This window comes from Sus scrofa, chromosome 4, assembly GCF_000003025.6.
Source record: "Sus scrofa isolate TJ Tabasco breed Duroc chromosome 4, Sscrofa11.1, whole genome shotgun sequence".
In the NCBI taxonomy this organism is placed as follows: domain Eukaryota; kingdom Metazoa; phylum Chordata; class Mammalia; order Artiodactyla; family Suidae; genus Sus; species Sus scrofa.
In genome coordinates this window covers 127,213,441-127,226,353 of record NC_010446.5, presented here as the reverse complement: position 1 = coordinate 127,226,353, position 12,913 = coordinate 127,213,441, and the positions used below count along the sequence as shown (strand labels likewise).

Genomic DNA, 12,913 nt, shown 5'->3' with positions numbered 1-12,913 from the left:
AAAAAGACAAAAAAAAAAAAATCTGAGATTTTAAATTGACAGTTCCAGGGGGAGTTCCCTGGTGGTCTAGGGCTTAGGACTTGGTGCTTTCATTGCTGCAGCCTGGGTGCAATCCCCAGTCTGGGAACTAAGATCACACACCACGCCATGGCCAAAAACCAAACCAAAAAAAAAAAAAAAAAAAAAAACCCATAAATCGTTTGATTCCAGTTTAATATAAGACAGGTCTGTAAAATATACTATATGGAGAAACAGTTATAATGTTCCATGGACTGAAGGAGTTTGGGGCTCCAAAAGGGAAAAAGCTTTTGGCTTCTCCTTGCTAAGACGTCATCAAGAGTCTTTGGCCACACAGTTTAAGAATCATCTTCTGTGCAGGGAAATTGAGTCATTGGGAAACTATTTTGTTTTGTTTTGTTTTTTAAATAGAAATACTCCCCCAAAATAGGATGTACCTTATAAGCCCATGAAAAAGTATATCTTAAATAAAGAGTCAGTGAAGAATAACAAGAAGAGCAGTTTCTGCACTTTCCGTGGAGCTGGTCAAAAACATTCACGTGAAAAAACTGAGAACCAAACTCGGCTCTCAGGTGGGTCAGCACGACGCCTGGACATGTTGACCGTGGAGATTCATTAAGGAAGAAGAAAGAACTGCTCATTTCCCAGCAGCGCTGAGTTGCTCCTTCCCAATTTTCAGAAAGTCCCAGAGAGAAGCTGCCTGGGAGGGGTCAGAGGCAAGCCTGGCCCTGAGTGGTGGCTTAAGGCTACAAGGCCAGGGGACAGCAGGCTTGTTTCCCAACGTTCATGGTTGGAACTGGGGGTGAGATGAGGCTGCAAATTCTATGCGGCTCATTTGTTTTTGGATCTCATCCCCCCCCATCCATAAATAAAGGCAATCAGAGCTCTGAGTCCAATATGTTTTCTCTCCACACCCTAAAAAAGGGTAGAATGTGAATCTAGCATGGTGCCCAGGTTGAGAACCAATGACAAAAGGACATACAGTGAGGACACTCGAGGTTGTGGATGGAGAAAATGCCTGCCCCCCCCCCCCGCCCCGTTCTCCCCCCCTCCCACAAAGCCAGGAGAAGACTCTCATCCCTCATCTCTGCAGGCAGGGTTCTTTCTGCTCCACCTGCTGCTGTCCTGGTTAGGTGACATGGTGTGAGGCTGTCACCTGCCACCCACCACTGGTCAAATGCAAATGCTGAGCTTTCTCAGAACTACAGCCACCGCCTGAACCCTGCAGTCGAGACCATCAGGCTCCATTGCCCATCCTCCCTGGCCTCTCCGTCCCTCACAGCTCGGCAGGTCCATGAATTTAAAAACAAAAACAAACACCTCCCAGTTGTTCCCCACTGATCCTGCTCGCTTACCCGCCCCCACCCCGGCCTTTTCTGTTGGTATAAACCATAGGAGCTGAAAGAAACTGCATTATTTACATTCTCGTAAAGGAAAGAGTGAAAACCTGAAACTAAAAATCACAGTCATTTGGGGTTTCAGGAAGGGGGCCCTGAGGATTAGGGACTCCTCATTTGGAAACAATGAAGGATGAAAAATAGGCTTAGACCATACAGTTGTTTTTAAGAGTTGGTTAGAGAGTGAGAACGAATCATTTCCTATAAGTATAGCGTTGTAGAGTCTTTGGAATATTACATATGGTCCATATAGGAGGGTTTTGGGTTTTTTAAAATATATATATAAATTCTAAGCTTCGCCAGTGCCCAGCAGGGGGCAGCCGGGACGTCTGAGGAAAGAAGGAGGGAGCGGCCCCATTCAGCTCCCCTGCGAGGGGCTGGGCATTGGGGGTTGGTCCCTCAGTTCTGGAAAGCACTTCGCCCCCTTGGCGCAGGTGAGGTAGGATGCTCTCCTCCCCGTGACCGGTCCGTGCTGCAGCCTCGCGTGGACGCTGCAGAAGGAGCAGCGCCGCATCCCAGACCCAAGCTTGGCAGGCGCCCCAAACGCAGCGGATGAGCCGCCCCAGCAAAGCGCCCCGCGGGCCGCACACCCTTGGGATGGTTCTGGCCGCCAGCAGCCTTCGGGCGTGTTGTGTGGGGTCGGGGCTGGCGGCGGCGGGGGGGGGGGGCGTTTATTGTTGTTATTTAACAGAAAGTTGCTTGGAAGGTAAAGTTTAGGAGCAGACTTACCTGTGGGCGCGGATGCTGCACCAGGAGCCACGTGCTCGGCGGCTCTGGGTCCCCCCGGGGCTCCGCCAGCGTCTGGCTCCTCCAGAAAAGGATTCTTCTCTTTAGAAGCTGAAAAGCAGGCCGGTTACTAGAACCTGTAGCCGTCCTGTTAGGAACGCTTGAGGAGAAACGAAACTGAAAGGAAGGTTTTTTTTTGTTTTTTGTTTTTTTTGGTTTTGGTTTTTAGGGCCTCACCTGCAGCACAAGGAGGTTCCCAGGCTAGGAGTCAACTCAGAGCTACACCTGCCGGCCTCCCCACAGCCACTGCAGCGCACAGCAGGACCCCAGCCTGTCCGGGACCTTCCCGACAGCAGCCCCGATCCCCACCCCCTGAGCGAGGCCAGGAACCCGGCAAGACCCGCATCCTACCCATTGTTTCTGCTGGGCCACAGGGGGAACGCCCTCGCTTGGGTTTTGTTGTTACAGTTTTTAATCTGGTTTCTAAGGAGGCTCAAGACCCAAGACTGTGGCTGAAACCCAGGCTGGCCCCTGGTCCACGGCTGGCTTCGGTGTCCTTGACTCTCAGCAGCAGGTGTAATGTGAGCAAGGCAGCCGCGGGCGGAGCTGGTTCCACAGCCCCGCTCTTTTCTAGGAGAGGCAGTGGAGCCTATTTTTGGTTTTAGCTGTTTGCTTTGAATCTCCTTTTGTTTCTCTCTTATTTTAAAGTACTCTTGTTAGTAACCTAAGTACTTTTTCACTAACAATATGTGAGTTATGAAACTCCTAATTTTACGGTCCAGAAATAATCACTATTATTTTGTAGCATACTCTGCCATTTATTTTGGGGGGACGGGGGGGGGGTTGTTCTTTGAAGGATTATGGAGGTCTGGAGGTTATATGTTTTGACTGCTTGTTTCAAATGAAATAATATAAAGGTACAAATTCAAATATTAATATTAATTCAAAATGGGTAAAGAAAACATATTCATCAATACTTTTTTTTTTTTTTAAAAAAGCTGGAAAATGGAAGTTCCCGTCGTGGCGCAGTGGTTAACGGCAGTGGTTAACGAACCCGGGGAGTATCCATGAGTCCCTGGCCTCACTTAGGATCCGGTGTTGCCCTGAGCTATGGTGTATGATGCAGATGCACCCGGATGCTGGGCTATATCGGAGGTCAGCAGCTCCAGCTCCAATTTGATCCCTAGCCTGGGAACTTTTATATGCTTCAGGTGTGGCCCTAAAAAGAAAAAAAATTTAAAAGAAAGTGGGTGACTGGAGGAAATAGATTTTTTAAATTTTTTATTATAGTTGATATACGGTGTTCTGTCAATTTCTGCTCTACAGCAAAGTGACCCAGTTATACATATATATATATATATATATGTTCTTTTTCTAATAATATATTCATCATGTCTGTTGCAAGTGACTGGATATAGTTGCTTGTCCTATGCAGCAGAATCTCACTGCTCATCCACTCCAAATGCAAACAGTTTGCATCTACTAAGCAAAAACTGGTCCACCCCACTCCCTCCCACTCCCCACTGGCCACCACAAGTTTGTTCTCTAAGCCCATGAGTTTATTTCTGTTCCGTATATAGGTTCATTTGTACCCATTTTATTTTTATTTGTTTATTTGTTTATTTATTTATTTACTTGCCTTTTTTAGGGCCCCACCCATGGCATATGGCAGTTCTCAGATGAGGGGTTGAATTGGAGTACAGCTGCTGGCCTACACCACAGCCAGAGCAGTGCAGGATCTGCGGATCTGAGCCTCATCTTGGACCCACACCACAGCTCATGACAACTCCAGATCCCCAACCCACAGAGCGAGGCCAGAGATCAAACCCCCATCCTCATGGATACTAGTCCGATTCATTTCTGCTGCACCACAATGGGAACCCCCAATTTGTGCCATAGTTTAGATTCCACATATAAGTGATATCATATGGTATTTATCTTTCTCTTTCTGACTGACTTCATAGTATGAGAATCTCTAGTTCCATCCATGCTGCTGCAAATGGCAATATTTTGTTCCTTTTTATGGCTGAGTAGTATTCCAGGGTGTATATGTATCACATCTTCTTAATCCATTCATCTGTCGATGGACATTTTCGCTGTTTCCACGTCTTGGTGCCTGTGAAGAGTGTGCACTGAACATAGGGCTGCATGTGTCTTCTTCAAGGAAAGGTTTGTCTGGGTATATGCCCAGGAGTGGGATTGCTGGGTCATATGGTAGTTCTATATTTAGTTTTCTATATTAAATTATAATTGTAGGTCTATATTTAGTTTTCACAAAGCTTGGTGGAGGCCGAAGCTGCGGTTATACAAGCAAGCCCTTCTAGAGAAGCAAAAGCATGATGCAGTTTCAGGTCCATGTTCTGCTGAAGGCCGGTGTTACTGTGTGTGCACATACATTGTCGTTCATCTTTGCTGCTGGAAATGCCCCTTCGTACATGTGTCCAAAACATTTTCAAGGATGGTCTATTCTAGGCTAGAGAATTTTGAAATGTGTGACCATGGCATCAAGTCAGTGAAACCGTGCTGGCAAAAAAATACTGATTTACATTTGTGCTGCTTATCACTGTTGTACCTTCAAAACCTTCAAGCCAGCATCTGCGTTGATGAAGGGAAATTAATGGAGGCAACAAGGTGTAAGCAAAAGACTCACACCAGGCTGTGCACGGGGCTCTGAATCCCTGGTCCAGGCTCCTCCCCAGAGCTCTGTGAAGGGGCCAGGGCCCCAGGTCATAGTGGGTTCTGGTTGTCAGATGGGCTTTTTCCGTGTAACCTGAGATGCTCCAGCCCAAACCTGAACAGTGGAGTCAGGTCACAGACCGGCAGAGCTCCCCAGGAAGTAAATACCCTTCCCAAACTGTAGGCAAAGTGATCAGACTTGAAGGGACATCAGGTCCTTGTAACTGCGGAGAGCTGCAGCCAATTTGGGCTACGATTTTATGTCCAGCATTTTTCACCAAAGTTTGACAGAATCAGGTTTCTTCATGCCTTTGGCCTCTTTTCTTCTTCTTTCTTGGCCTCTTCCGCTTCTCTCCTTTCCATCCATCTGCTCCTCCTGCTCCTTGCAATGTTATACCAGCCTGTTGAACCAGAGATTGCCATTTAGAATCAAGGTCATGCCACGCCTTCTGTTCCCAGTTGCCATGGGTACAGGTTATATGCATGTCTACACAGATATAAACCATGCGTGTCATCTGCCATTATAAAGACGTAGAGTCATTCAATATACAGGACTAATTTCACATGAGTATGGCTTCTGAAAGGCGATTCTGTTTTAGGAACCATCGTGTGTTTGTTTTCAGATGACTTAAAGTACACTCAGGAAACCTGTTTGGACTCATCTGTTTAAGTTGAGTTTAAGTTCCCTATGATCTGGCTATTTCATGTCAAATACACATGCAGCAGGGATGTGGGTACGTGTGCATCAAAAAACAGAGAGGGCCCGACCATCACTGCAGTGTGTGTAAAAGCTCTGGAGTGAATGCACGTTACCAGATGTCCATCACAGTCCTCTGTGATGTATTAGTTGAAGGGGCTGTGTTGCAGTAAGGAAAATAATGACACTAGAGTTAATAGGATCAACCTCATGATTCTAACAGTGAGTATAATAAACATACATCACCCTCTGTATAATAGAATACCTATCTGATTCTGTTTACAGGCAGGTCACAGGCAGGCACGCTTTGCGTCTGATGAGAAAACAGGGCACTGGGTATCTTGGAGCTGGCTGGAGGGTTCCTGAGATGAAAGTGGCATGAGGAAGTGCTACCTTTTTTTTTAAACCTAGGTAGCAATTCCAGGAACAGGTTTATTCTGTGAATTTCACGTACTGTAAACTTTTGAGCTAGCCCCTTTTCTGTTTCTATGGATCCTTTCATGTAGAACTTTAAAAATTCTGGCAAAGCTCTTGAACTAATAAAAAGGCCGCTTGGGACGTCACGTCTAAATGCTGTGCTTCCATAACAAAGCTAAACAACAACAACGAAACAGAAAAGAAAAACTGTTGCTACGTTTATGTCACAGTAGCAGCTGGAACTTGGACAATGCTGTGGAAAATATGGACGGCTTAAAACCTGACCTCAAATTCAACGTCTCATCCCAACTCTCAGGAATGTCGGCTTGGATGAGCAAATGACCAGAGTGTCAGGACACGGTGGGGGTTTTATGCAGCGCTCCTCTGCAAGAAATTGGGGAAGGACTCAACAGTTTGTCTGCCTCTCCTCTTCTGCCTAATTCTTCTCTAACCTTCTTCTGCCTAATTAATAGATTGCAAGTAAAAAGGTGTAAAAAATTATCCTCATCTTCTTGCCAGCATCAAATTGCTGAATCAGCGTCAGGACAAACTTGGAAACTCCATTTTCTATGACTAACTCAGGGTGAAAGTGAAAGTGGAACAGGGCTGCTTGGAAATCTGCCTAATGCTCAGAAGCCAGAAGCTCTTCCTTCTGACCAAATAAAATCTTGGCTTATGACAGGGAACCAAGAATAGTTTCAGAGGTGCTTGAATGTTTCTGAGAACTTGGAGAGCTGAATTTCCTGCCTACACACCCAACCCCTTCCCAGCAACCCACAGTGACTTGGTGCATGCTGATAAATTTGAAAATGTGCTTCCAAATCATTTAATTTCTGGTATGTACCATACGAGTCTAATACAAATAAATTAATCAGTGGGGTAAGGATAAAATGCTAGAAGAATAAGTACACTAAATTTAACAGCACTTTTAAGTCCTTGAGGAAGTTAAAATTTCATTTTTATAGTTTTGTGTGTTTCGTGAATTATCTTTGATTATAAAAGTACACATATATGCTGATGAATATTTTCCAATTTGAAAAAGAAAACGATTTCAGGTAAAATTTTCTCTGCATTTTCTATGTAGCAGGTGTTGCAATGCAGTGGGTCATTTACGTGGTCAAGTATTTAAAAAGCACTCCTTACATCCAAAACTCTGCCAAAAGTTAGGACCGAACTGGGCATGTTTATGTTATTTATATTAAGATGGGTCAGCTAGGAAAGGCTGCTTGGACGGAAGGATTGTCCTGGCCCCCAAGGTTTGCACAGAGCCTGGGCATATAATACAGCTGCACAGACCAAAAATGGTGTTTTATCCCCGTGAGCAAACAAGGAGGCAAAGCTTTAAGACAGTAGCTGATTGAGAGTGGGACGAATTATTATTTTATCCACGTGATGATTTCATTACATAGTTTCTGCCCTTTCTATTAAATCCTGGAGGTGTTCTCAATTTACTTAAAACAGTCTTTCCCTCCTTATTTTAGTGACTGTGTTCTTTATACGTACGTGCCGCGACTTACCTTATTAGTACCTGACAGATGGACTTGGGAGTTGCTTCCAATTTTGGCGGTCCTCACACCGCTGCAGTGAACATCCTGGACAGAGTCACTTGTCACCAGGGGACGTATCTCTATACGATAGATCCTTAATGTGGACTTGCCGGGTCAAAGGTTTCATGCATTTTAAATTGTGATAAACAACCATACCAACTGCACTGTAATTAACAGAGAGATCCTGTTCGCCAGCCCAGGGTCCCAACCCACGTGTTATTTCTTGGTGGTTTTAGAAGTGAAGCATGTAACTCATAGTTTGGATTTGCACATCTCCTCGTTTGATAACAGTAAGTGCAACATCTATATTTTCCTCGGCTATTTTTGTGCATTCTTTTCAGGAAGCCCTTGTTGTTTTTCTCGCCAATACATGAGACTGATATTTAGCATGAAGACATCATCTCCTTGTCTGCTATAAGTTGCAAGTATTTTCTTCATCTGGCTGTTTGTCTAAGCTTCTAGTTCCGTTTTTCATGTTTCAGCTGGATCCATCTGAAATTTATTTTGGTAAAATATGTAAAGGAGTCTCCGATTTTTTTTGTTTTTTCGTATGGCTACCTCTCACCAAAGTGGGTATGAACAGAACATAACAGACTCATAGCCATTTATGACAAACACACAGCTACCGTAATACTCAGTGGGGAAAAGCTGAAAGCCTTTGTGCTGTATTCTGCAACAAGACACCGATGCCCACTCTCACCAAAGTGGAAGTCCTAGTCACAGCAATCAGACAAAGACAAGAAAAACTAACTGGAAGAGAACAGGTAAAATCGGTATTGTATGCAGATGACGTGATAATCGACACAGAAAACCCTGAAGGTGCCCCCCCAAACTACTAGAAGAAATAAATGAATTCAACAGAGATGGATACAAGAGCAAGGCACAGAAATTTGTTGCATTTCATTACACTAAAACTAAAACATTAGAGAAAGTAACTGAAAAATCCTGTTTAAAATTGGGTCAAAAATACAAAATAACAGGGTGTAAGCCTAACCAATGGGGTTAAAGGCCTACCAGCTGAGGACCATGAAATACTGATAAAGGACACTGAGGGTGATTCAAAGAAAAATTTTAAATAATACAAATGAACTTACAAAACAGAAAACAAACTTACGGCTACCAGAGAGGAACAAGGAGTGGGAGGGCTAACTTAGGTGGATGGAATTAACAGACACTCACCGCAGCATGTAGAAGAGATGAGCAACAAGGATTTGCTCTGTGGCAGAGGAAAGTATCAACATTTTAGAATAGCCCATAACAGAAAAGAGTGTGAAATGTACACGCATATATATATATAACTGAATCACTTTGCTATACACCCGCAACTAAAAAAATAATGTAAATCAAATACACTTCAGTAGAAAAGGGAAAAACTTCGTATTTCATTTATTGAATATCCATATGCTTTCATTAACGCAACACACCAAATTCACCTAGAACTACACGCCGGTGTGAATTTGAGTTTCATTCTAAACTTTCTTTTCTGTTTGATTGCTATTTGAATATTCAGATATTAGTACCCGTGTGCTAATTGTTGTCATGTTCCATCATACAATTACAGAAATTTCCCACTCATGAATAATCATTTTCTCAGAATTGCACTGTATATTCTTGTTGTTAGACATTACATGTCTAGTTAAATAAGTCTTTCTTCTTTCAAAACATTTTTACCATATTGGAATAATATTAATTTATTAGGATAGACATTTTTAGTTCTATCCATTTTTACAGTTTTTTTCTTTCAATAACATTTTAACATTACTTCAAATGAATACTACATGCTTCATGATAATGTTATTCTAAAGTAATTTGTTTTGATGATATAATAAATTTAGTTTTTTTTCCATTATGTCTTAAGATGTTTCCCATTTCTTTAAATTAATTATTTCAATCAAAATGCAAATTTGTTTCCTGTATTATAGGTACTAATATTCTTTGAAAATTAGTTTTTATTTTTAACACTTTTATAAATTAAAAAGCCATGACATATGTATTTTTAAAATGAGCCACATATTATAATATTAAAACAAAGGAAGATTCACTTTATGATTTCCTTAACAAGAATTCTGAGGTCTATTTCAGTTATGGGCTCAGAATTTTTTTCCCTCACTAGCTAGCTTAGCAACACCATAGAGTTCCATAATGAACCCATTGCCAGCTTCCTCAAGAAACAGTGAAAACCCTGCGCTTTCATTGTTTTCACTTGCTTCAATCTTTTTTTCAGTTGATTCATCTCTTTATCGACTCCTCAGATTTCTTTCTAGGCAGATCCTCTTGGACTTATAAAAGAGAGTCCAGTTATGAAAATCTCCAATTATCAAGAGTTGAGATTTGTATTTACTTCAGCACTAAGCATGCATGCCTATCTCTGCCACCTTAGAGTACTCTCTGATAGAGTCATCCAATATTTACATACTTGTGGACCTAGATACTGAGACGACCCGTGATTTGTGTCTTCCTAAGACGCCCTCAGCACCATCTCCCTGAGGTGAGGAGGGGCTGATGATAGGACAGGACTGAGAACCATCCCCGTAATGTGCTCTGGTCCACAAGATGCCCTTTGAGAGGTAGAGCTAATTAGCTGTCAAATCCGATTGCGGTAGCAGGGCCACTCACATCTAAAAACTCAAGGAATGCTGACCCTGCATGAAAAATTATCAAGCTCCATGATGAGCCAAAGGAAAAATTTTCTCATGTGCTTAACACAAACATTTCAGATGTTTTAGCATCTCAAATTTAGGGTAAGGTTAAACCTGATACTTACTTCCCAGCTGGAAGGGTCTATTTCAGATTTCCTTCACCGTTGTAGCAAAAGTTCTGTTCAGTGCGGATCAAGAGGCTACAGTGTATTCAACTGGGGCAACATAAGACCATTCTCCTCACCACTACTCCTTCCTTTTCCAAAACCACAATTTCACTGTGTTGCGGTGAGTCAGTCATCCTAGAAAATCCCATCTTGAGGGCTAACTGGACTCAAGAGTCCCCAAGGCCACGCTTCTCTTCAGTAACTCAGTAGAAATACAACACACTCACACACACAAACTCAGAAAAGTTTTATGCTCAATGTTATAATTCATTACGCTGAAAGGCTACACGTTCAAACCAACAAAAACAAAAGGCGCACAGACTGGCCTCCAAGAGAGACCAGGCACAGACACTCAATTGTCCTCTTCTGGTGCAACTGTGCAGACATCTAACTCTTCCAGAAACAGATGAGACAAGATGAATGGGATATTGCCAGCCAGGGACGTTGACCCGAGCCTTGGCATCCAGTGATACCTGGAGGCAGTCGTGTGGGCGTGGAGTCCTTCTCATTACTCAGACTGACCTTAGTCACTCAGAGCCCTGTCCCTTCAGACATCAGACGGATACAGTGCATCTCGCCTTCTCTCACACTGTCAGCCTAAACTACCTGGTCTGGACCCAAGTACCACTTACGTGTTCAGGACATTCTCATTAGATAGGATATTCCAAGTGCTTAGACGTTTTCTTCCAGGAGCCCGTCAAGGACCAGAACTTTCTTTGGAATGTGAAGACACTCCAAACCTACAGAGTGGTCCTTCACTGAAGAGATGTAAGAATGAAAAGAAAATGTCGTGAGAAAGGTGAAATGAAAGATTGGGTCATCTGGAGCGTAGGTCAATGACGTATTTTTTAAGTATCAGTGTTCTTCCTCTGAACTATGTAACTACCCAGGCGTTAGGAATACATGTGCTGTAACTTATGTTTTTAATTTTATGACCTTTTATTTCAAGGTGATTTTTTTACTTAGCAACTTCCAGACTGATTAGATTCTTTAGAACTGAAGGACCGTTTGATAAGGAAGGCAAGCATGTGAGCCTTCAGAACTTATATCACTGATTGTCACCTTGGTGTCTACCTTAAGCCCTCTCTGTGGTTTTGTTTTTGTTTTTGTTTTTGGTTTTTGGTGTTTTGTTTTGTTTTGTTTTGTTTTTCTTTTTAGGGCCACACTCGTGGCATGTGGAAGTTCCCAAGCTAGGGGTCCAGTCGGAGCTACAGCTTCAGGCCTACACCACAGCCACAGCAATTCGGGATCTGAGCACATCTGCAACCCACACCACAGCTCACGGCAATGCCAGATCCTGAACCCACTGAACGAGGCCAGGAATCGAATTCACATCCTCATGGATATTAGTCAGGTTTGTTTCCCTCAGGACACTCTTTGGTTATTAAAAGATGTGAATAATGTTTAGGGTTTTTGCGTCTACAGTCCTCTGATAGATTGATCCGTAATTTTCTTTTTTCGGTATCTTTGGTTTTGTTGTCAGGGTGATGGTGCTCTCCTAGAATGAATTTGGGAGTGTTTCCTCCTCTTACACTTTTCGGAATGATTTGAAAAGGGGAGGTATTCACTCTTCTGCGTTTGGTATAATTCCCCTGTGAAGCCATTTGGTCCTGGAATTTTGTTTGCCAGGGGCTTTTTTATTCCAAATTCAATTTCACTTCCAGTGTTTGGTCTGTTCAGATTGTCTATTTCTACCTGACTTCAGGCTTGGGCATTTGTATGTTTCTAGCAATTCGTGCACTTCTTCCAAAACACCCAGTTTTTTGGTGTAAAACTTTTTGTAGTATTTTCTCTCTCTCTCTCTTTTTTTTTTTTTTTTTTTTTGTATCTTTGCAACATCAGAGAGTCTTCTCTCTTGTTTTTTAAAAGCTTATCAATCTTGTTTATTTAAAAGAAAACAGCTCATGTTTTCATTGTCTTTTTCACACTGTTTTCTGGTGTGGGGGGTAGTCTGTTTTATGTGTTTTGTGTCTGATTTATTTGATTCCTTTCCTCTGCTGTCTTGGGTCGTCATGTGTTCTTCTTTTTCTAGTTCCTTTGCAGGTGAAGTTGTTTATTTGAGGTTTTTCTTATTTCTTAAGGTAGGCCTGTAGAGCCATAAACTTCCCTTTTGGAATATAAATGTAAAAGTAAATCTCATCTATAAGTGGTGCTAGATTCTAGAAATGTGACTGAATTCTGTGTATTAATTTTGTATTTTGCAACATTACCAAATTGATTAATTAGTTTCTGGTAATGTGTAGAGGATTTTCTATGTTTAGTAACATGTCATCTGCAGACAGTGATAGTTTTAGTTTTTCCTTTCTAAACTGGATTCCTTTTCTCATTGCCATGGCGAGGACTTCTAAAATTATATTGAATAAAAGTGGCATGAGCGGACATCCTTGTCTTGCTCCTGACCTTAGCAGAATTCTCAGTTTTTTGCCATTAAGAATGATGTTAGATGTGGTTTGGACATATATGGCCTTTGTTATGTTGAGGTAGGTTCCCTCTATGCCAACTTTCTAGAGGATCTTTATCAGACATGGGTGTTGGATTTTGCCAAAAGCTTTCTCTGAATCTATTGATATGATCGTAAAGCTTTAATCTTCAATTTGTTAAGGTGGTATATCACACGGATTGATCTGCA

General features: G+C 42.4%; 1 protein-coding gene and 1 long non-coding RNA gene across 4 annotated transcripts in view; one reads left to right on the top strand and one right to left on the bottom strand.

The window, feature by feature from the left end:
* LOC102161784 (guanylate-binding protein 6-like) overlaps nucleotides 1–3,689 on the bottom strand; it is a 39,054-nt gene extending 35,365 nt beyond the window's left edge. The window contains exons 1-2 of one of the 3 annotated variants that reach the window (XM_005663708.3): nucleotides 2,553–3,689; nucleotides 2,145–2,252 (exon numbers count right to left, since the gene is read on the bottom strand). In XM_005663708.3, coding sequence (XP_005663765.3) covers nucleotides 2,145–2,252; nucleotides 2,553–2,556 — 112 coding nt within the window. In that variant the 5' untranslated portion in view covers nucleotides 2,557–3,689. Of the gene's footprint in view, nucleotides 1–2,144; nucleotides 2,253–2,378 lie in introns of all 3 variants that reach the window. The other 2 variants (XM_021090305.1, XM_013997411.2) reach the window with 2 other exon arrangements.
* On the top strand, nucleotides 1,666–9,323 carry LOC106510239. The gene is made up of 2 exons (XR_002343639.1): nucleotides 1,666–1,849; nucleotides 7,413–9,323. It is a non-coding gene; the product is annotated as an uncharacterized LOC106510239 (long non-coding RNA).